The sequence below is a fragment of the Canis lupus genome, chromosome 29, assembly GCF_048164855.1.
Source record: "Canis lupus baileyi chromosome 29, mCanLup2.hap1, whole genome shotgun sequence".
In the NCBI taxonomy this organism is placed as follows: Eukaryota; Metazoa; Chordata; class Mammalia; order Carnivora; family Canidae; genus Canis; species Canis lupus.
Genome location: NC_132866.1, coordinates 31,870,684 through 31,894,257, shown reverse-complemented (window position 1 = coordinate 31,894,257; position 23,574 = coordinate 31,870,684). Strand labels below are relative to the sequence as shown.

The window sequence follows — 23,574 nt, the reverse complement described above, 5'->3', positions numbered from 1 at the left end:
GCACTGATCAGGAGGAGAGTCAAGGTAAAATTTAACATTAGACTTTGATAAATCAAGGGCTTAGATTTTAACTTATAATATCTAAAAGAAATATTCAAACAACCCAAAGGAAGGCAAGAAAAGAGAGAAAGAGGAACATAGATGCAGATGAGATGAGTATAAAACAAAAGAAAATGGAGTTAAAACCTAAATATATCTAAATGGACTGAGTGCTCCATTTTTGTCTAGACTGATAGACTGATTAAAATTTAAAAAACAAAATCCACATGGAAGCAACCTAAGTGTCCATCAATAGATGAATGAGTAAATATATATATATACACACTGTATTACTCACTATATGTATTTATATATATATATATACTGAGTATATATATTACTCAGTATATATATTTATATATATATACTCAGTATATATATTACTCAGTGTGAATATATATATACACACACACACACACACACACACACACACACTATATTACTCAGCTATAAAAAAGAATAAGATCTTGGCATTTGTGACAATGTGGATGGACCTAGAGGGTATTATGCCAAGTGTAGTGAATCAGACAGAGAAAGAGAAATACAAGGAAATACCAGGCTCAGATGACTAAATTAGGATTCTTAAAATGTGGTTCTCCAGACCAGCAGCATCAGCTTTACCTGGAAACCTGTTAAAAATGCAAATTATCAGGCCCACCACAACCTTACTGTATCAGAAACTCCAGGGATGGGGCTTGGCAATCTGTGTTCAACAAGCCCTCTGATAATTCTGATACAGGAAACGTTAGGAGCCTCTGATTTAAAGATAACTTGTATTTTCACAAACTCTTTCAAAGAATAGAAAAAGAGGCCAGATTCTTAGCTCCATTTATGAGATTATTTTATCCTTGAAATTAAAACCTGGGATGTCTGGGTGTTTCAGTGGTTGAGCATCTGCCTTTGGCTCTGGTTGTAATCCTGGGGTCCTAGGATCAAGTTCTGCATCAGGCTCCCCAGAGGGAGCCTGCTTCTCCATCTGCCTATGTCTCTGCCTCTCTCTGTGCGTCTCTCATGAATAAATAAATTAATTAATTAAAATCTTAAAAAAAAGAAATTAAAACTTGATAACAATATAAAAACTATTGCAACCCCATTTCATTCATAAACATAGTTACAAATATGCTAAGCAGGGATCCCTGGGTGGCGCAGCGGTTTGGCGCCTGCCTTTGGCCCAGGGCGCGATCCTGGAGACCCGGGATCGAATCCCACGTCAGGCTCCCGGTGCATGGAGCCTGCTTCTCCCTCTGCCTGTGTCTCTGCGCCTCTCTCTCTCTCTCTGTGACTATCATAAATAAATAAAAAATAAATAAAAAATAAAAAAACAAAAAAAAACAAATATGCTAAGCAGAATTCTATCAAATAATACAGCAAAGTTGGAATCATTCCAGGAGTGCAAGGATGGTTTAATGTTAGAAAGTCAATTAGTGTAACTTATCATATAAATAGTGTGTTTGCAAAGTCATGAAACAGAATAAGCATCTTTTAAAGCTGTATATTATCTCCATATCCAAATAATATGATCATTTTTTTTTCCAAATAATATGATCATTGATGTAGGAAAATAATGTTAGGTTTCAAAGCCGATGACCAAGAAAGAATTCTTGACTGTTTGGTGCAAAAAGGTGATTTTATTAAGGCATAGGCACAGGACCCGTGGGCAGAAAGAGCTGCATTAGGGTCAAGAGGAGTGGCCCATTATATAGTTTTAAGTTGGGAGAAGGTTAGGGATAGCGTAAGTCTCTAAGGAATTTTGGAAGCAAACTTTCCAGGACCTGGAGGGGGCTAGCTATTGTTGGGAAAAGGTAATTTATTACCATGTAATAAAACCTGAGTCATGAGACCCTTCAGATGTATATTGGTGAGCCATATGCTTGGGGGACGATTGCCAACATGTATCTTGGCAGATTGAGATAAAGGAAATTTCTAAAGGAATATTTATATGTTAAAGTAGACTTACAGGATCCTGGGGATTGGGCTAAGATTGCCTTTTGCTCTTAGCAAAGTAGTAACATTGAGGCAGACAGTTGAGTCCCTAGTGGAATGTCACTCTGCCTATTTCAAGGACTTGTCAATGGTAGTAAGGAAATTAATAATTTTTCTTCTGCCTTTGTTTCCCACATCAGTCACTACCCCACCCAGCAAAGTACCTATAAATTTGAAGCAATGGTTTCAATCATTAATCTGAAAAAAGTATAATAAATATACTCCAGAATGACCAGAACGTCTGGAAAAATCTGGATTTTAGCAGAGCACTTTTAAATAGTGAAAAAATCATCAAGTCATAAAGGAATTAACTTCTAAATGGAGTTTCAGTAGCTATCTCAAGATGTGGATAAAATGAAAAAAAAATCATAAAGTGGGGATATCCAGAAGGGTTGGTGCAATACATTCTTCCAAGCCATTTTAAATGACTTATAGTTCTGGGTTCCTGGGTGGCTCAGTTAGTTGGTCTCTGCCTTTGGCTCAGGTCTTGATCTCAGAGTCCTGGGATAGAACCCAATGTGGGACTTCCTGCTCAGTGGCAAGTCTGCTTCTTCCTCTGTGTCCCTCCCCCTGCTTGTGTTCTCTTTCTCAAATAAGTAAAATCTTTTAAAAAATGAGTTGTAGTTCTAATCCACTAATGTACTTTTTATCTACCATTATTGTTGTAGTGATACAAAACAACTCTATGACTTAGAAAGAGGAAAAGACTTCTCTCTATTACACAGTATATTACGAACTTGGAAACAAATAAAATTCCTTCGACAACAGCAAGGATTTACAAGCACCCGAGTAAAATTACAGTTTCAAAGGTGAGTGGCTGCTTTATTTGTTCTTATAGGTCTCCTGAGGAACTGTGCATGAATTACTGAGAATTTACAGTAACTAGGAGAAAATCCAGAAGCTAGACAACTAGTTGATGTAGTCAACAAAGGACTTGTATCTTGAATATATGAACAATTCTTACAACTTAATAAGACAACTCAATTTTTAAAATGGGCAAAAGATTTGAACAGACACTTCGCTAAAGAAGGTATATGGATGGCTAATGAACACATGAAAAGATGTTCAGTGTCATGTCCTGTCAATAGAGAAATGTAAATTAAAACCGCAATGGGAGTATACTATAGACCACTTAGAATGGCTAAAATCCAAAACAAAATGAAATTAAAAAGACAATAATAAATACTGACAAGGATACTGAACAAAAGGAACTCTCATTGATTGCTGATGGAAATGCAAATACTAATAGCCATTTGAAAACAGTTTGGCACTTTATTATAAAACTGAACAAGATGGGATCCCTGGGTGGCGCAGCGGTTTAGCGCCTGCCTTTGGCCCAGGGCGCGATCCTGGAGACCCAGGATCGAATCCCACATTGGGCTCTCGGTGCGTGGAGCCTGCTTCTCCCTCTGCCTATGTCTCTCTCTCTCTCTCTCTGTGACTATCATAAATAAATAAAAATTAAAAAAAAAAACTGGACAAGATGAGTAATCATACTCCTAGGTGAAACATACAGTCATAAAAACATAGTGGAGGAGATAGTTACAGTTAGAAACTATACTTGTTAATCACTTAAGCTGTCTGTGAACTCAGTGAAATAGCTGGTTCCCTCCTCACAACCCACTATCTTATTTTCAAAGCTGTAAGAGATTAATGTTACTTGAACCTGTTAAGAAAGATGTTTACTTTGTTGATTTTTTTCCCTACTGCAGTGGTTTTTAATGACAGTGCTTTTTTTTTTCTTTAAGATTTTATTTACGTATTCATGAGAGACACAGAGAGAGAGAGAGAGAGGCAGAGACACAGGCAGAGAGAGGAGCAGGCTCCATGCAGGAAGCCCGATGTGGGACTCGACCCCAGGTCTCCAGGATCAGGCCTTGGGCTGAAAGGCAGCGCTAAACCGCTGAGCCACCCGGGCTGCCCAATGACAGTGCTTCTGACAATTTCTAAACCTAACCCAGCATGAAACTTTATCGTAGAGTCCTGAATTCACGTATACTGGCGTACTTGCCTCTGTGTCTTTAAACCAGTCTGATACACATATGCATTATGAAACCCTGAGCACAAAAGGAAAGCAACAGATGCCATCAGTTTAGCACAGTAGCTCTGGACCAACATTTGCTTGCTTGCCACTCACTCTCATTGTCAGTACCGTCGACCTTGAGATGTAAAATTGTGTGTTGGAAGTGATTGGTCATATGCGTCGTATGTGTGTTAGCAACACCAATCCAACCACTCTTTCTGCTTCAAATAATTATATTTATTATTAATTAGGATAAAAATGAATAAATGTGATGAACAAAACCAAGAAGAATTGCTAGGAATGTCTGAGACCAAGAAGGAAACTGAAGGAAAAGTATTGGAGAATGGGGAGAAACAGGAGGTATTTACATTACAAAATACCATTCAACTCCTCTGGTGAAAATATTTAATTGTTTGGTAGAATAGAAAATCATTGTATTTGTAACAGTTACCCAACGGAATGACAAATGTAAGAAAGAAACAAAAGTTTAAAGAATAGTTGTCTTAAGCAGGGAACTTACATTGTAAATTATATATTTATATTTTGGTTTCTAGAGCTTCTCATATTTAGCTTCAGAGCTTGAAGAAACAGATATAGAAAGAATAAAGCCAATTACTTTGATGCCACAACTTTCTTTCACTGCAGAATTAACAAACTTATCCAAGTGTTCACTGTAAGCATTTTAAAGGATTATTTCTTCATTATATATTATCTCTTTATTGTATTGTTTTAATAATAGTGTTAGCTTTCTTGAGTGCGTACCATATGTGGGGCACTTTACTAAGTTTTTAAATACATTTGCACATTTAATTGCAACCATAGCTCTGTGGTATTATCCTCCTCTTAGAGATGGGCGAATTTATGCTTATGGAAGGGTAAGTTGCCCAGGGTCACACTTCTAATTCATAACTGAGGTGTAGGACATAAACCTGTTTGATTTGATTATTGTTTTTTGTTTGTTATTTGTTTTGCTATGGCAATAATTTTTGTTCAAGTATAGATAGGCAGGATATAAAGCCATTGTAAAAAATAAGACTACGTGGTTGCCCTTGCTTATCAAGGGAGCCTCTTGCTTTCATAAAAGTATTCTGTATCTGGAGGATCCTCTGGGAAGTTTTCAACTTTGACACAAATTTCTTTCCTTCCCATTTGTGACTTTTTCCATGAGCTGTTTTCTCCCTATTCCTAGGACCTTCATGCAAAAACAGATCTAATACAGATCCCCATTTCTCCCATCCCTAGGCCTGTGGATCTCATCTCCTTAAAAGAGGCTGTGGCAATTTAGAACACTGAATTAGGTCCAACTTTTCAACATCTCTGTCCCATGGGACACTTTGTACTAATTCATCTTTGAGTATTGTGAATGTGCATCATTTAAGCAGAGTTGGAGGGTAGCAAATGCCCAATAAATATTCATATTTATGAAATGAACGGATGAATGATTACATTTAAAATGAACATAAAGATATTGGCTAATTGATTTTAAATATAAATAAATAAATAAATAAATAAATAAATAAATAAATAAATAAATAAATAAAATAAAATGAACATAAAGAGTAGCAGACACAAAAGCACAATTACCAGTTCCCTCTTTCTGATTAGCAAAGTGCAGCAGTGGAGGAGTGCTTTTGTTCTACACCTACTTCCAAAGAGGGCCTGAGATAATCTTTATGTAAGACATGCATACAAAAGGACCATCTTAATGAGGATAAGATAACAAGAGCCCTAAAACAGGAAGTTAGAAGTAAAGAGCGGAAAGAGAAGGAGGAAGATAAATGTACTGGAAAGCCAAGGCTAAATCTTGGTGGAAGTCAAGGCAAAAGGAAATAGGATGTGTTCTATCTTTTCAAAGCTATTGTTATTGTGGGGCATTACTCATTATCCATTTAAAATGTCCAGTTGAGGGGCAGCCTGGGTGGTTCAGTGGTTTGGCGCTGCCTTCAGCCCAGGGCGTGATCCTGGAGACCCGGGATCAAGTACCGCATCAGGCTCCCTGGATGGAGCCTGCTTCTTTCTCTACCTGTGTCTCTGCCTCTCTCTCTCTCTTTCTGTGTCTCTCATGAATAAATAAATAAAATTTTAAAAAATAAAAATGTCCAGTTGAATTGATTCTCTAGAAAAGAAGAATATTGTTATTGTTTTGCTATGGCAATAATTTTGATTATTATCATGATGTCAAGGATAGAGATGAAGGGAAGGATTAAAGAATAATTATAAAGGGTTTATAGGTGATGAAAAAGGCAGGATTTCCTGAGGATGAATATAATCATGAATTAATGAATTTTCATAATCAGTTCACAAGCTCATTATTAAAACTACTTTCAGAGGGCAACATAAAGAGCGAATATACCTGACATATTTCTCTAATGGTAATTGAGAAGATAGTTAGAAGAGGCCAACAGAGAGATAGGAAAAATAAGTAATCTACATGGGCAGATACGGGCACCACTGGGAGATACTGGACCCACAGGGTGATTAGCGTGGAGAACAGAAGGGCTTGTTACGTTTCAACCCAGAGCCTTATCTCCCAACCAGTCCTCTCCCTTCTGAAAAAGAGAAGTCCTAAACATCATTAGGTCAGTTACCTTGCAGCTGAGAAGATACTCAATGTTGGAAATGAATGAATGACTGGAAGACTCTCTTTAGGAGTTTTATATCACTTAAGGGATTAGTTTATTTCCCAGCAAATGTTTCATAGAAGGCGCAGAGAATCTGGCTTGCCTCTCTGATCTTTGCAGTTAGAGAAAGAATGTCTGGGAGAAAGAGTGTATGACCTAAAGCCTAAAGGGATTTATAAAGACCTTAAAGAGGACACAGCAAGCCACCTCACTGAGGTTATTGAAAAATAGCATATTTCTTTTAAAAGTGTGTCTTTCTTCTAGAAGTCAGAAAATATTTTTGAATTTTAATTTCAAGCTCCTCCACCCCCAATCCTAAGTCCCTCTGTTTTCTCCTCTTAAAAAATCTCTTATGATGGGTAAATGTCATCATCTAAGTTTCAATTTAGTAAAATAAATAGCTGAGTGTTTTATGGTTCCTTGATCTTAGTTCTTTCTCTATGTTTGAATAAACATCATTAAAAAAACACATTTGAAATCGAACTCCAGTAAAAAAATATACAAACCGCCCCCTCCACATTTGAGTAGGAGAGGCTTTAATTCACACATAGGCAAGTGTTATTGGGCTTAAAGATAGCATTTGTCCTCTAAAATGGTCATAATTTAATATACTTAGGTGCATTTTGAAAAGAACAATATTTTGTATCTATTTTGTTTTTCAAGGATCCTTTAAAGATTTATTTATTTTTTAGGCACGAACAAAAGAGGAGAGCCAAAATACAGAAGCTTAAATATTTTATTAAAATATTATACAACGATAAACAGGTTTCTTGCAGTTCAGTATCTCCCCTTCAGTTTGATTTTAAGGTCATGTTTCAGCAAATTTTCAATATTCAGTTAATATGTTGGCCTGAAACAATTTGCTTGGAGGTATGTCATTATCATTTACTTTTGTGTCTTATTTTATGCCATACATAATTTTAAATTTCTTGTTAGTTACTGTTTTATGTGACAAGTAATTTCTATTTAGAGATGACCAATCTATATGGGTAAGCAAGATACTTACAAATAATATATTTATAACAGCAATAGTCTTTTATACTACAAGTACAAAATTATTTGATTTGTGGTTCTTCTGAATACTTCCATTCTCTCCTGCTAAAATTCCTACCAACCTTGGATGTGCAGCACTACTCTTCATTTGCAGTGAGATGGAAAAGGGCTATTTAAACTGTAATGTGTAGCATAGCTGTTGTTAGCGCGGAATGATTTCTCCAAATTGTCTCAGCCCTGATTAGTGTTTTCAGTGTCTTGCTGAATTTGTAGGTATGTATGTGTGTGTTTATTTATTTATTTATCTGTTTGTTTATGTTTTGGATCCCTTTAAGAATCTGATGAAACAACATACAGACTCCTGATCCCTGTCAAAAGACCCCACCATAAGAACCCCTGCACTAAAGGAAGAAGAAAATAGGACAATGGAGAAAATTTAGAGACATTAGAGTATAGATAAGAAGTCTTGATGCCTAACATAGAGGTTAAATTTGCAACTAGATCTGAAAGGAAAGTTAGGAGGGAATAAATATTTTTGTATGTGAGTGTTGAGTGAGGTTTGGGGAATGGGGAGAGAATTATAAATCTAAATCAGAGGTATTTTTACAATACCTATAATAATTTTTTTCTATCCCTGATCAGAGGCTACATTCATTTTGTTCATCTATATTATCAAATTTCTATCATCTTAAAATGTACTTCTGTTGAAATTCCTATTTAAAAAATATACTGACTATACCTTTCTATGATACCTAAAATAAATTGTGATGTAATAATACAACCACTTGAAGTGTAAAACTTGCCTCCACCCTAAGTAGATAAATGTGTATTTTGAATCCTTCATCATCCTACTACTTAGAACATGATCTTAACAACCTAAGAGGCAGGGAAAGAAAGGAATCTAGCTAGGAATAAAGTGCACCATGAGCAACTGCAAAAATTGCAAAATAAATCTATATGCCCTAGCCTAACAGATTCTGACCTACGTTTTGAATTTACTCCTTATCATTCCTCTTTATTCACTTTAGCAAAATGAACTGCTTGGTTTTTTTCCCCCATATATCCTTGCAATTTCCTACTTCTAAGCTTTTGAACATTCTAGTTCTCACACTTACAAGGCCCATTTTCATTCTTGACACTCCAACCCCACCATACAATGGCTTTGAGAGCTGCCATCAGGGGACAAGTCTCTCCCAGAAGACTTCACTCATGGAGATGGAATTCTCTACCTTTACATTTACTATTCATGATATGGCCTCCAGCCCTCAGGGGTCCCAGCAGTTTCAGAAACTGGATTTATCGACAGTCCCATGAAAATATATCTATATCCTCTAAACAAATCACAAGGCTGATGTGTAAACTCAAAATGCCAGTTCAACATTTGAATATAATTATCAGTGCATTACCCCTTTTCAGTTAGCCAGGTTACTGATTTGCAGTAAGAAATTTCTTTCATAGACCTAGATACTGTAAGTCCATTAGCTACAACCCCTACAAACCTTTCTGCATTAGGTATAGATACCTTTGTCAAGGAACTACTGTGCTAACTTAAAGTAACTCTTACAGGGACAAAAATTAGATGACCAGAAAAATTTTTATATTTGCTTCTTTGACTTCCTTTTTTCTTCTGCATTAATTAACACATTTCTTCCTTTGGTTAATTAACCAGCCTTTTGATTGACACATTCTTATCTTTGAAGAAACATGTTTTCCCTCCTTGATTTCCTTCTTCTTTAAGTACATGTCACTGTTTCCTCAAACACTGACAACACAATATAGGTCAAAATAAGATTTTCTTTTCTTTTCTTTTCTTTTTTTTTTTTTAAGATTTTATTTATTTATTCATGAGAGACATAGAGAGAGGCAGAGACATGGGCAGAAGGAGAAGCAGGTTCCTTGTGGGGAGCCTGATACGGCACTTGATCCCAGGATTTCGGTATCATGACCTGAGCCAAAGGTGACACTCAACCACTGAGCCACCCAGGCGCCCCAAAATAATGTTTTCTTAAAAAAATTAGGTTTGTACTTATGGCAGTGATGGAATTCTAGGAGAAAGAACAGCATACAGAAGCAGAAGACCTGGGTTCCAGTAGACATCTATGGAGTTGTCTACTCGGCACCTCCCTTACTCCTTCTTCTGGGACTCTCTCCCTCCCCTACCTCCCATAGATTTTTAACTTGTCCTCGGACTCCATGAGCTAATTAATCTCCCCTTTTCCAAAGCAATCCAACCTGGGTTTCTATCATTTACTAAAACTAAAACTAATGTAGTTTCATATAGAAACTCAATTTCTTCATTTATAAAATTGGAAGAGTAATACCTATTTCCTATAGTTTTTATCAGTCTTAAATGAGATAAAGAACTTTAGAAGTGCCTACAAGGGATCCCTGGGTGGCTCAGCAGTTTGGCACCTGCCTTTGCCCCAGGGCATGATCCTGGAGTCCCAGGGAGTGGGAGGGAGCCTGCTTCTCCCTCTGCCTCTCTCTCATGAATAAAAAAATGAAATCTTAAAAAAAAATGCTGTACAAATTAAGTTATTTGGATATTGTGTTATATATACCTATATGCTCAGAACTGTATTTGTAATCCTTTTATTCAACTCATTTTCTTTGAAACTAGTAAAAGATGTTATATTTTTAAGGACTTAAGATTATCTCTTTTCTCATAATCATGTGGATGAAATGCTCTAGAGAAATACCTATTTTATATGCTAGTATTTTTTTAAAAGAATAAAAGTATGTTATTGAGGGTTCTCATTTTAACTCTCCCCTCCCCCATTTTGTGCTTTCAGTGAGCTATCATTCATTTCTTTTATATTTAGGTTTATGAAGTAAGTAAAAGGACAAGCTTATTGGCAAAACTATATTTACCTTTACCTAACAATACAGAGTTGAAAAGCAAAACTGTTTTGGAATATGTAGAGTTTAGCTCTGATGAGCTAGTCATACCTGCATATGGAGAAGTAGGAAGCAGTAAGTTTATTTAAAATGTCGCCTTCCCCACCTTCCTTCACTTTATGAATTCCATATCCTACACGACTCTGAGTCATTTATGTGATTAAAGAATGCTATGTTTGTAGTATATATATTTTTTAAGATTTTACTTATTTATTCATGAGAGACACATAGAGAGGGGCAGAGACATAGACAGAGGAAGAGGCAGGTTCCCTGAGGAGAACCTGATGCAGGACTCTATCCCAGGACCCTGGGATCACAACCTGAGCCAACCACTGAACCACTCAGGTGCCCCTGTAGTATTAGGTTTAAAGTCTATTAAATTCTCTTTTCAGATGTTTAACTAACATTTAAAAAATAGGGATCCCTGGGTGGCGCAGCGGTTTGGCGCCTGCCTTTGGCCCAGGGCGTGATCCTGGAGACCCGGGATCGAATCCCACGTCGGGCTCCCGTGCATGGAGCCTGCTTCTCCCTCTGCCTGTGTCTCTGCCTCTCTCTCTCTCTCTCTCTATCATAAATAAATAAAAATTAAAAAAAAAATTAAAAAAAAATAAAAATAAAAAATATTTTATTATTTGATAGAGAAAGAGTACAATCTTGGGGGTGGCAGAGGAGAAGCAGACTCCCCATTGAGCAGAGAGCCTGATGTAGGGCTCCATCCCAGGACCGTAGGATCATGACTTGAGCCAAAGACAAACACTTAACCAACTGAGCCACGCAGGCACCCAAAGTAACATTTTTTAAACTTTGTCTTGAATCAGATCTTTGGGAAATCTAAAATTTGGAATTAGCACCTGTAATTTTCCTAAATCATCTGAGATGAGAGCAGTATGCTCTCTGGAACAAGGGCTCTGCTCCTGAGTGGAGAGATGGCTCTGCTTCTGCCTCTCCTTTAGGAAAGCCTACAGATGCTCCAGGATGTACTGATTCATCTTTGAGTATACAGAAGGGAGGTAGAGAAGAAGTGAGAGAAAAAGAGAAAAGAAGGAACAAGAAGGGATATTTCTGTTCACTTTAAAAAAAAATTAAGATTTTATGTATTCATGAGGGACACACAGAGAGAGAGGCAGAGACACAAGCAGGCTCCATGCTGGGAGCCTGATGTAGGACTTGATCCTGGGACTCCGGGATCACACCCTGAGCTGAAGGCAGCCGCTCAACTGCTGAGCCACCCAGGCATCCCTGTTGACTTGTTTTTCAAAGGATTTTACTCCTCATGCAATTAAATTCAAGTTAGGGTGTCTGTGAGAAGACTGCCATTCCTCTCCTTCTCCCCCGGATTCCTTCTCTTTCCCTTCCTCCTCCTAGGATGCTTGTGTCCATCTGGTAAAAAGGAGTTATGAATAAGTGAGCAATGAGAGAGAAGAAAATAAGTAGGGAAAAGGCTGGAAAGGACAGGAATAGAGAGGAATATAGTTTGTTGAGAGTCTAGCTGAAACAGGAAAACAGGGTTGTGAGAACACAGGAGAAAAGACTTAGGGCAAACAATTTAGGAAGCACTAGGAAGTCAGCAGAAGTTTTGAGGAGTATTGTTAAGCTCTCTAGAGATTGAGAAAGAAAATGGATAGAGGGGACGACTCAGGAATGTAGAGAAAGGGAAAGTAGTAGCTAGTTTGCCTCTAGTTCTGCAGTCAGCAGTCCTTTCCCTGTTGGAAGCCACTTCCAGAAAGAAAGGTTAAAAAAGCTTCTAGTTTTAAGAAGAGGACAATAGAGATGTTCATCCCTAGATCTTCAGATTGACTGATATTTTCCTCTCTTTTGTAGTCTGTTTGAAATGATCTCCCTTGAGGTACCTTAGATGGGAAGTGGGGGAGAGATCTAAGGTTAGAGCCTGGGGTCACCACAGAGCAGCCTGAGTTCCACAAGTAGAGTCATGGAAAAAATCTACAATGTGTCAAATTCTATGCTTTATTAAAAATTCATGTGTTAATGCTCTTTATAAACAGATGTGCCTTTTCTTCTTGAGGGGAATGGAACTGAGGAGCTTTGTCTTTTGACATCAGGAAAACTAAGTTACTCTCTATCATGGGCTTTAGACGAAAATGGTATTCCTCTGACACCCACGTCACAGTCCTTAAGATCTGCTTACTGCAGGTAATCAACTTTTATGCTTGAAAAATAATGCCACTCCTCAGCAAAGTATCACACAAAACCTGTGTCTGTAAAGGGAAAACTGCAGCAGTGGTAAGAGCAAGCTAGTTTATTTAGACTATTTTTATTTGGATTTATATGTAAGTGAATGTATTTCTTTAATGCTTAGGCTTATAGTTACATGGATGATGGGGGAAGTGGTTCCACAGCTCTTGCAGGCAGAGGCTAAGACTCCCAAGGATTTTATTTCTGGAATCTTTGTATCTCCCAACCATTCTGGACTATGAAAGTATCATTTATGCATTATCAATTTGCTAGAAGAAAAATCCTAGAAATCTTATTCTATGCTCTAGGACTTCTTAGGGAAATTGAGATTAATTTCTAGTTCATACCTCAAATAAGATTGCTAGAATGAAGTACAATAAAAATCTATAAAAATTATATACTGATTTATATACTGTGTTGTGTTTAAAGAAAACAGTTAATATAAAGGACCAAGTAGATTCCATAATTAAAAATTAAGGAATGATGATAACAAAAAGATGGCCTTCTCCTCCCAATCTAAACACATATTAAAGAAAACATTGTTATACCCAACTATATGACATTATGGAAAAGTCAGAACTATGGAGACAGTAAAATATCAGCGGTTCCAGGCAGGAGGAGACAGGGATGGATAGGCAGGATTTTTAGGGCAGTGAAACTACTATTTGTATGATACTATAATTGTAGATAAATGTCATTACATATTTGTCAAAACCCATAGAATGTCAACACCAAGAGTAAACCGTTAAGATAAACTGTGGACTTTGAGTAATAATGCTATATCAGCCATTTACTATATAACAAATGCAATTCTTTTATTGCAATGAATGTAATAAATTATAACTCTGGTATGGGATATTAATGGTAAAGGAGACTGCATGTTTGGGGAAATAGGGAACATATGGAAACTATGTGTTTTCTGATTGTTCTTGGTCTGAACTTAAAACTGTTCTAAAAATTTCAATTTTTAAAATAAAATAATTTTTAAAATTTAAAGCATTGCTATAAATAAGTTGGATTAGACAGGAAATCAAAACTGAGAGACTATTTTAAAATAACAGTGAGAGAACACTATAAATAAAGCCAATGGCATTTGGCCAGAGTCATAGTAAGAGTTCATAAATGCTTTTCTTGGCAATAGTTTTAGAGAAAAAAAAACAAACAATTGTCAGTAGTACTCAGCAATTGATGGTGAGGAAGCTGAGGTCACAGATGTAGATTACTTACCAAGAAGTTTTAAAAAGAGGCTGAAAATAAGAGAGACAACAGAATCATAGTATAGGTTTCTTGAAAATTAGGGCAATTTTTATCTTCTTATAATAAGTGATGAAATCCATAGAAAAAAGAGCCAGAATGTATTAGAGTATGAGATCCTTTAGAGTCCAGAAGATTTTGAATCAGAATGCAGGAGATAGCTTGGCTGTAGAGAAGAGGAAATATCTTTTCAAATCAGAGAAGGAAACAAATCACTGTGTAGACAGGAACATAATTTTGATGATGTCCTTGTTTTGCTAAGTATGCAAGATAATCTTAGAGACCTGAATAAGGGCATTTTAAAGAAAAATAGACAATAAAGGTAATCCATTTTGGAGCTAGTGAATAAGCTCTTAAGACTCTGAACCATTATTTGCTTGTATTTCTTTGTTTTTCCCTAGCATCATCCCTACTGTGACTCTTTCCAATCTTTGCCTCCTCATACTATTTTCTGCTTTCTTTTTGGAGTCAAATGTTTGTCCTCTTTACTCTAAAGCTAACATTTAGACAGGTAATTTGGAACTTTCTTTGTCTCCTTTAGGACCTTGATGACATATTTATATCCTTTTCTTTCATTATGTTTAACTCTTCCATTTCCCTAAGCTGTTAGTCTTTTGTATTAAAGAAGCCCTCTTTGTTTTATTTTTATTTTTTTTTAATATTTTTTTTTAATTTTTATTTATTTATGATAGTCACAGAGAGAGAAAGAGAGGCAGAGACACAGGCAGAGAGATGCAGGCTCCATGCACCGGGAGCCCGACGTGGGAATCAATCCTGGGTCTCCAGGATCGCGCCCTGGGCCAAAGGCAGGCGCCAAACCGCTGCGCCACCCAGGGATCCCGCCCTCTTTGTTTTAAAACAAAGAAAAACCCAAGCATTTGATTAAACCCTGAAAACCTGTCTTGGCCATTTTTCGTGTCCAAGTTGTCATTTGTGTGCTGATCTGTGTACAAGACCTCCACTTTTTATTCCGCATTCCCTCCCTGATTCAACCCATTTATTCCTGAAGAGTACCAGTGACCTTTGAGCCATATTCATGGCCTACCCTTATCATTTTCTTCTTGAAGTCTTTTCTCCTGTGGCTTCTGTGATGCTGCAGTTAGCAGTTCCAGTTACTTGGGAACTCAGGTTCACAAAAGATTGAAAGCAGTTCTGTGAAAGATTGGGACAAATGACAAATTTTAAGAGGCAGTGAATTCTAAGAGAAGGCTTCAAAGTCCAGAAAAGTCCATTTACCCTTAAGAAGCTTACTGTCTTTTTTTAAAAATTTAAATTCATTTAATTAACATATAATGTATTATTAGTTTCAAAGGTAGAAGTCAGTGATTCATCAGTCTTATATAACACCCAGTGCTCATTACATCATCTGCCCTTCTTAATGTCCATTATCCAATTACCCTATCCCCCACCCCTCTTCCCTCCAGCAACCTTCCGTTTGTTTCCTATGATTAAGAGTCTCTTATGGTTTGTCTCCCTCTCTGATTTCATCTTGTTTTATCTTTTCCTCTCTTCCGCTATGGTCCTCTGTTTTGTTTCCTAAATTCCACATATGAGTAAAATCATGGTAATTGTCTTTCTCTGATTGACTTATTTCGCTTAGCATAATAACCTCTAGTTCCATCCATGTCATTGCAAATGGCAAGATTTCTTTTTTGATGGCTGAGTAGTATTCCATTGTGTGGGTGTGTGTGTATAACAAAACATATATATATATATATATAAAAGAAAAAAATATATATATACACACACACCTATCTCACATCTTCTTTATCCATTCATCTGTCAGTGGACATCTGGGCTCTTTCCATAGTTTGACTATTGTGGACATTGAAGCTTAGTGTCTCTTAAGGGAGAGAGTAGACATTTATCAAAAAGCTAGGATACAAATTAGAATGTGAGAAGAACCAAGAGAGATATCACACCTAAATCTTCTGTTTTACCCTTAAATGCAGGGGATAGATAGGTTTTATCTTTAACTACCTGGAATGAGTAGGTTTTACCCTGTGTAACAGATGAATAACCACATTTTATATGCAAATTCACAAAATATTTTCCTCTATGTTAGTGTGTTAAGGAATGTAGATGCAAGAGGGGTTCCTGGAATTCCATGGTTCATTAATGCACAGAAGCTTTTTGAATGGGCAAATGAAGTAAAAATTGATCCAAATAATCCAGAATATTCTGATTTAATGGAATTTATTATGGTAAGTTGTAGCAAATATCAATAATGTAAATATATTCTATTTCCTAAGCTCTAACCTCCTATACTTGATAGTTTGCTGTGTATGTTTCTAGGCATCAGGAGGCAGGTAAAGATAAATCTAAGGACAGATATGATTTTCAACCAGTTTTATACGGTATTGTAAAGGCTAGAAATTCAGCAACTGAAATAATTGCTACTTGAGGCCTGATGGTTGGTAGTCTGCCATTAATTAGTATTCTGCAGTACATCCTATAGGCTAACCTTCAGGCTAGCATCTCTTGTTACAACTACTGAGTACCCATGGTATTATATATGCTAGGGATATACAGATGATTTATAGGCACATTCCTTCCCTCAAAGACTCAATGATCTGTTCACTTCTCCTATTCTTCCTTACAACGAACAGAACTCTTCTGTGTGCCTCAAACATGCATTCTTCGTACCTTTATTCATGTCATTCCCTCTGTCTTGAAGGATACCTAGGTGGCTATCTTATCTACCATACATGTCTGATAAGAGTTTCCCTGATAACCTCAGTGACACATGGGACTTTCTTTCCTTTCCCTCCTGTTAACTTGTTTTTCTTTTTATAACTTTTTATACCATTCCTCCTTTTATTGTAGCTATTCATTCTGTGTTTTATCTTTCCTTCTAGAACTACAGTGAATAAATCCTTGGTAGATAGCACTCGCCTTGCATGTACCATGCACATCTTTGCTTTTATTCAATAAAGCAATGCAAAAATTATCGCAATTAGTTGGAATCAGAGCTTCCCAACTAATGTGCTTCCCAACTAATGTGCTTCCCAACTAATGTGCTTTCTGTACACGTGTACAGAAATAATGATCCTCTCTCCACACTTATGACAAACAGATATGAATAATCTTTTAACCCAGTTGCAATACAAGTATTTTTATTTTTCTTTTAAGTCATGACCATGAAAGGTTAGGAAGCCATGTAGGTTAGATTCTGTTTTTTCTTTCTTTTTTTTTTTTATTCAGATTCTAGCTCTGTATAGATTCATTGCTCCATTTCCTACATATATGACAAATCTAACATTTCACATTTGAGGGGAAAAAGTGTTTTGAAATAATTCTCGAATTTTAAAAAGTTAATATTTTAATACTTCTGTGACTTATATTTTATAGTACATGAAACATAAAGGACAGGATATTCCAAAATATTTTCGTCTTGAACAGTTGCAAGATGAATTTAACTTTGTTTCTGAAGAAGAAATGAAAAAGAGTAAACGTTTCCAGCTATTGCAACTTAGAAATGCAGGTCAATTAGATGTTTTCCTTCTGCAGCAAATACCCCTTTATGACAAAGAGATTCCAGACTTAGTCTTCCAGGTACATGCTTTCTATTTGAATATTGCTTATTGTATGATAAATTCATATTTTTGCTGCTTTTAGAAAAACAGTTTTATTTATTTATTCATGAGAGACACACAGAGAGAGGCAGAGACATAGGCAGAGGGAGAAGCAGGCTTCCCGCAGGAAGCCTAATGTGGGACTTGATCCCAGGCAGATGCTCAACCACTGAGCCACTCAGGTGCTCAATATTTTTGCTGTTTTGAATCTAAACTTATTCCTTTTTTAACTTATAAGTTTATATAAAAAACCCATTTTAAAAACTATTATAAAAATAGGTTATAATAGGCTTATTAATTTCACTTGTTATTATCAATAAGAAAAAAAATGGATAAACTCTATGATATTTGTTTTCATTTTATCCTGGACTGAAAGTAAATTGCAATAAGCCACTTAACATTAAATAAGTAAAAGTTGTTTTAAAAAATAGTGTGTATTTTTGTTGTTGTCAAGCCATCCCTTAGCTTGTATACCCTAATTTAGAGGATACACAAACAATACACTATATAGGACTCATTATATTTAAAACTCAAGTTGCAGGGAGAGGACACTCATGTTCTGAACTGTCTGAAGGCTCTTTTGGCGTGTCTCAGAGGTGAAAGGGGAAATGCAAATTAATGATTTTTCAATGACAAAGTCCTAGCACCACCAGTTAGCACAGTTGTTTGACTGTTCTAGTCCCACAAAGATAGGATTTGCAGATAATTTTTTACTTTCACAAACATGACTGAGTGCAGATATATGTAATCACAAACTGACCAGTTGGTATTTGGCTTTGGAAAGCATTTCCCAACTTTAAATTATGGTCAATCTCCTGTTTTGAGACCTTAGGAGCTTCAGTTAGTAAACTAGAGTAGAAAGGCCTGAAAATAGCTTGGAATAGCTAGAAAGTTATTCATTTTCCTTCTGCTGCTTTTCTCAATGACTGAATTCAGTTCTACAGTCCCATAAAGTGACAGGCAAAGCAGAAGGCTCAGCATAATCATGAATATAACACCATAAAAGAGGAACAGTTTCTGCTCTTGAAATCAGGGGCATTCCTTATCTTATTCAAATTATTCAGAGAGCAAAAAAGGAGGGAAAGTAATCCTATTCATTTTTGAGTCTGATATAACTTTCATAGCAAAATTGGGCAAGGAGAGCAAGAAATGGTCATTTTGGATCATTTTACTTATGAGCATAGTTGTAAATTTTCTAAAAAAAATTTCAACAAATTAAAAAGCCATATATTGTGAATAAATATATAATTACACTTTATAATCTGAGTTCACATAGCAAAGCTAATTTAATTAGAGAATCTGTTAATATAACTTACCATATTAACAGAATTAAGGAAGGAAAAATATGCTCCTCTTAATAAATGCCCATTAGGCATTTAATAAAATCGGTGCTCATTCATGATGAAAGCTCTTAGTATACTAGAATTAGAAGAGAATTTCTTCTTTGTTTAAAGTTTTTATTTTAATTCCAGTTAGTTAACATATAGTGTTATATTAGTTTCAGATGTCCAATATAGTGATTCAACAGTTGCATACATCACACTGTGCTCATCACAAGTGCACTGTTATCTCTATCACCTATTTCATCTGTTCTCCCCACCCCTCTCTGGTACCATCAGTTTGCTCTCTATAGTTAAGAGTCTGTTTCTTGGTTTGTCTCACTCTCTCTCTTCCCCCCACCCTTTGCTTCTTTGTTTTGTTTCTTAAATTCCACATATGAGTGAAATCATATGGTATTTGTCTTTCTCTGCGTTATTTCACTTAGTATTATACTCTTTAGCTCCATCCATGTTGTTGAAATTGGCAAGATTTCATTCTTTTTATGGCTGAATAATATTTCATTGTATATATATTACCCCATCTTTATCCATTCATCTATCGATGGATACTTGGGCTGCTTCCATATCATGGCTATTGTAAATAATGTTGCTATAAACATAGGGGTGCGTGTAACCCTTTGATTAGTGTTTTTGTATTCTTTGGGTAAATTCCCAGTAGTGCAATTGCTGGATCATAAGGTAGTTCTATTTTTAACTTTTTGAGGAAACTCCATAGTGTTTTTCAGAGTGGCTGCACCAGTTACAGTCCCACCAACAGTACAAGAGGGTTCCTTTTTCTCTATATCCTATACCTGTTGTTTCTTTTGTTTTTGATTTTAGCCATTCTGACAGGTGTGAGGTGATATCTTGTAGTTTTGATTTGCATTTCCCTGATGATAAGTGATGATGAACATCTTTTCATGTGTCTGTTTGCTTCTATATGTCTTTTTTGGAGAAATGTCTTCTCATGTCTTCTGCCCATTTTTTAATTGGACTTTTTTTGGGGGGGGGATGTTGAGAATTATAAGTTCTTTATATATTTTGGACACTAACCCTTCACTGGATATGTTATTTACACATATCTCCTGCCATTCCTTTGGTTGCCTTTTAGTTTTATTGATTGTTTCCTTAGAAGAGAACTTCTTTAAACTGATTGAGAATGTTACAACATTTTGGGTTTTTCTCCTGATGTGAACCACATTGAAAGAAATGCTTCTTCTAAATTGTGGAATTGAGTGTGAGGAGACACAAGAAGGCAACATCTACATGCCTACTGAATGATTACATTAAATTTCAGATGTAATTAGCCAGTAATATAGAAACATGAAGAAAGCAGAGCAGAACAAAGGATAAGACAGCTACAACAAATTTTGATGCTGGTTTTTCCTGGGCTTTGGTACCCTAATGGGGAGTAAGCTTCTTGTGACATGTCCTCACAGAGTTGGGTTTTGCCAGAGTTAGCAAAACAAAATGAAAACAAAAACAAACAAACAAAAAAACCCTGTGTACAATAGGCAAGGTTTACAGATTAAGCAGATGTGTCAAAGGACATAGTTCACCCCTTAATGACAGGGGATTAGGAGTACCAAACCCTGAGCAATCGAAAATCTACGTATAACTTTTGACCTCTCCAAAACTGAAATAATAATGGGCTATTGTTGATAAGCTACCTGATAACAGAAAGCGTTGACACATTTTTTTAATGTTACACATATTACACACTGTATTCTTACAATAAAGTAAGCTAGAGAAAAGAAAATGCTATTAAGAAAATCATAAGGAAGAAAAAATACATTTTCAGTATCATACTGCAAAAAGTCTTCATCCGAGTGTACCTGCACAATTTAAATCCATGTTTTCAGAGGTCAACTATAATTACTTAAGAGGATGGATATATGGATTTTAACATTCTTGCTAATTTTCTATAGTTTTGAAAAAGTTGAGGAAAAATTAAAGACAAAAAATAAATAGCATTCTGTACACCAGTAAAAACCCACTAATTGTAACTTAATGAAGATACCCCTTGCAATGGCAATGAAAACTCTAAGATATATAGAAATATATTTAACAAAAATATATGTAAGAACTTGAGAAAATTACAAAACATTTTGAATGATGTAAAAAAAATTCTGAGTAAATGTTCACTGATAGGAAGTTGCAAGGTGCCAGCATTGTAGGATGCCAGTTCCCCCAGATTATTTCATACACATAGTAATGCAATTCCAAACCAGTGAAATAGAACAGAGGGGCTCAAAACAGACTTATACATGTGTAAAGACTTTTTATTTGATAGGTATCATCACAAATCAGTTGGAAAAGAATGAACTATTTGTTTAGTGGTTCTGGTCATCTGTCGAGAAAGAAAATTAAGATTCAGACCTCACAAAAGGAATAAATACCATATGTAATGAGGACTACATGTGAATTATATTAATTATACTGGAATTAAAATAAAAAATTAATAAAAGCAAAACTTTGTAAAAAGCAAAACTTTAAATGGATATCTTAATCTTGGGGTAAGAAAGTATTTCCTAAAACACAAAAAGTATAAAGAAAAAGGGGGCAGCCTGGGTGGTTCAGTGGTTTAGCACCGCCTTCAGCCCAGGGTGTGATCCTGGAGACCCGGGATTGAGTCCCACATCACGCTCCAGGCATGGAGCCTGCTTCTCCCACTGCCTGTGTCTCTGCTTCTCTCTCTCTCTGTGTCTCTCATGGATAAATAAATTAAAAACATTTTTAAAAAAGAGAATATTTCAGTCATTTTCACATTTTTTTCATAATTTCTCAATCGCAAAATTCTTTTTCTCAACATTACTCTAATTTAAAAGATGAATGGACCTCATCCTAGAAGCAAATAAAATATAGTCAAAAGCTGTTCTTACCAACACTCAGTGGGAAAATCTGAAAGAAATATTTTCTTCTCTGTGATCCCGGAGTCCCAGGATTGAGTCCCAGATCGGGCTTCCTGCGTAAGCCTGCATCTCTTTCTGCCAATGTCTCTGCCTCATTCTCTGTGTCTCACATGAATAAATAAATAAAATCCTAAAAAAAAAAAAAAGAAAGAAATATTTTCTTCTCTTGTGCCAGAGTGTTGCCAGTGTCTCCTACACATGAACTAAAGTGAATATTCATTATTTAATATTTTATTGCAATGTATCATAGCTGAACTCTGTTACATTGAAGAGGTAAAACTAAATTCTCTGTTTAGGAATATGAAAGTCAGATAGAGAAGGATATCTCCATTTCAGATGTCAATTCTATTACTACACAAAGAATTAATTCTGCCAATTTTCTGAAAAAGGTAATGATAACAAAATAACATCATCAGTATGTTTGCATCTACTTTTGTGAAATCTTCCTAATTTCCCTTTCCATTCATTACTTACAAAAATCGAGAGTAAAAAATGTGAAACCAGTAGCATTGTAAATTCTTAATCTTCAAATATAAACTATTATTTCCCTAAATTAAATTTACTTTTTTGTAGATGAGAAGATTGATAATGAAAAGAATTGTTAAAGTTAGCAAATTTAACTTATCAGATGTTGTGGCTGATTATGAAGAAATTGTATCTGCAAGGTATATATTATTTAAATATGAAATATAAAGCTTTAAACTAGTGCCTTCAAAGTTCTTTGTTTTGATTTTAAGTTACATGTCAGAGGATGCATTTACAAGGCATAAAGTGAAATATAGTGTTTAAAATATATTGGGTTATTTTAAAATTGCATTTTGGACATACCTATATGATATGTATTTTCAATTACATAGTTTGTAATGCTCTCCTTATTGATAGTTTTTAGGGCAAGAAAGAAAAAGAAAAGAAATACCTTTGTCCCAAATTAGTTTTGCCCCAAGATTTTCCTGTCCTGGAACTGCTATTAGAAAAATGGCGGAGGCGGGGCAGATGGCGGAAGAGTAGGGTCCCCAAGTCACCTGTCCCCACCAACTTACCTAGATAACTTTCAAATCATCCTGAAAACCTATGAAATTCAGCCTGAGATTTAAAGAGAGAACAGCTGGAATGCTACAGTGAGAAGAGTTCAAGCTTCTATCAAGTACAACTTGTTTTTGGCTACTCTGCACTGAGCAAAATGACTAGGAGGAAAAACTCACCACAAAAGAAAGAATAGAAACAGTCCTCTCTCCCACAGAATTACAAAATTTGGATTACAATTCAATGTCAGAAAGCCAATTCAGAAGCGCAATTATAAAGCTACTGATGGCTCTGGAAAAAAGCATAAAGGATTCGAGAGACTTCATGACTGCAGAATTTAGATCTAATCAGGCCGAAATTAAAAATCAATTAAATGAGATGCAATCGAAACTGGAGGTCCTAATGATGAGGGTTAGTGAGGCAGAAGAACCAGTGAGTGACATAGAAGACAAGTTGATGGCAAGGAAGGAAGCTGGGGAAAAAAAGAGAAAAACAATTAAAAGACCATGAGGATAGGTTAAGGGAAATAAATGACAGCCTAAGAAGGAAAAATCTACATTTAATTGGGGTTCCAGAGGGCACCGAAAGGGACAGAGGACCAGAAAGCATATTTGAACAAATCATAGCTGAGAACTTCCCTAACTTGGGGAGGGAAACAGGCATTCAGATCCAGGAGATAGAGAGATTCCCCCCTAAAATCAATAAAAACCGTTCAACACAGTTTAATAGTGAAACTTTCAA

At 35.9% G+C, this 23,574-nt stretch overlaps 1 protein-coding gene across 50 annotated transcripts in view; it reads left to right on the top strand.

Annotated features, from left to right (window-relative positions):
- The window catches only part of CC2D2B (coiled-coil and C2 domain containing 2B), a 110,915-nt gene that overhangs the window by 32,467 nt on the left and 54,874 nt on the right, over positions 1-23,574 (top strand). For 37 of the 50 annotated variants that reach the window (XR_012020800.1, XR_012020803.1, XR_012020811.1 and 34 more), the window contains 10 exons: positions 2,691-2,831; positions 4,297-4,405; positions 4,600-4,718; positions 7,359-7,536; positions 10,482-10,632; positions 12,561-12,708; positions 16,070-16,208; positions 17,356-17,559; positions 22,107-22,199; positions 22,384-22,475. Coding sequence is in view for 45 of the 50 variants with exons in the window: in XM_072805915.1 (XP_072662016.1) it covers positions 2,691-2,831; positions 4,297-4,405; positions 4,600-4,718; positions 7,359-7,536; positions 10,482-10,632; positions 12,561-12,708; positions 16,070-16,208; positions 17,356-17,559; positions 22,107-22,199; positions 22,384-22,475 (1,374 nt within the window). In the remaining 5 variants the exon portion in view is untranslated. Of the gene's footprint in view, positions 1-2,690; positions 2,832-4,296; positions 4,406-4,599; positions 4,719-7,358; positions 7,537-10,481; positions 10,633-12,560; positions 12,709-16,069; positions 16,209-17,355; positions 17,560-22,106; positions 22,200-22,383; positions 22,476-23,574 lie in introns of those variants that run through there. The other 13 variants (XM_072805933.1, XM_072805934.1, XM_072805926.1 and 10 more) reach the window with 9 other exon arrangements.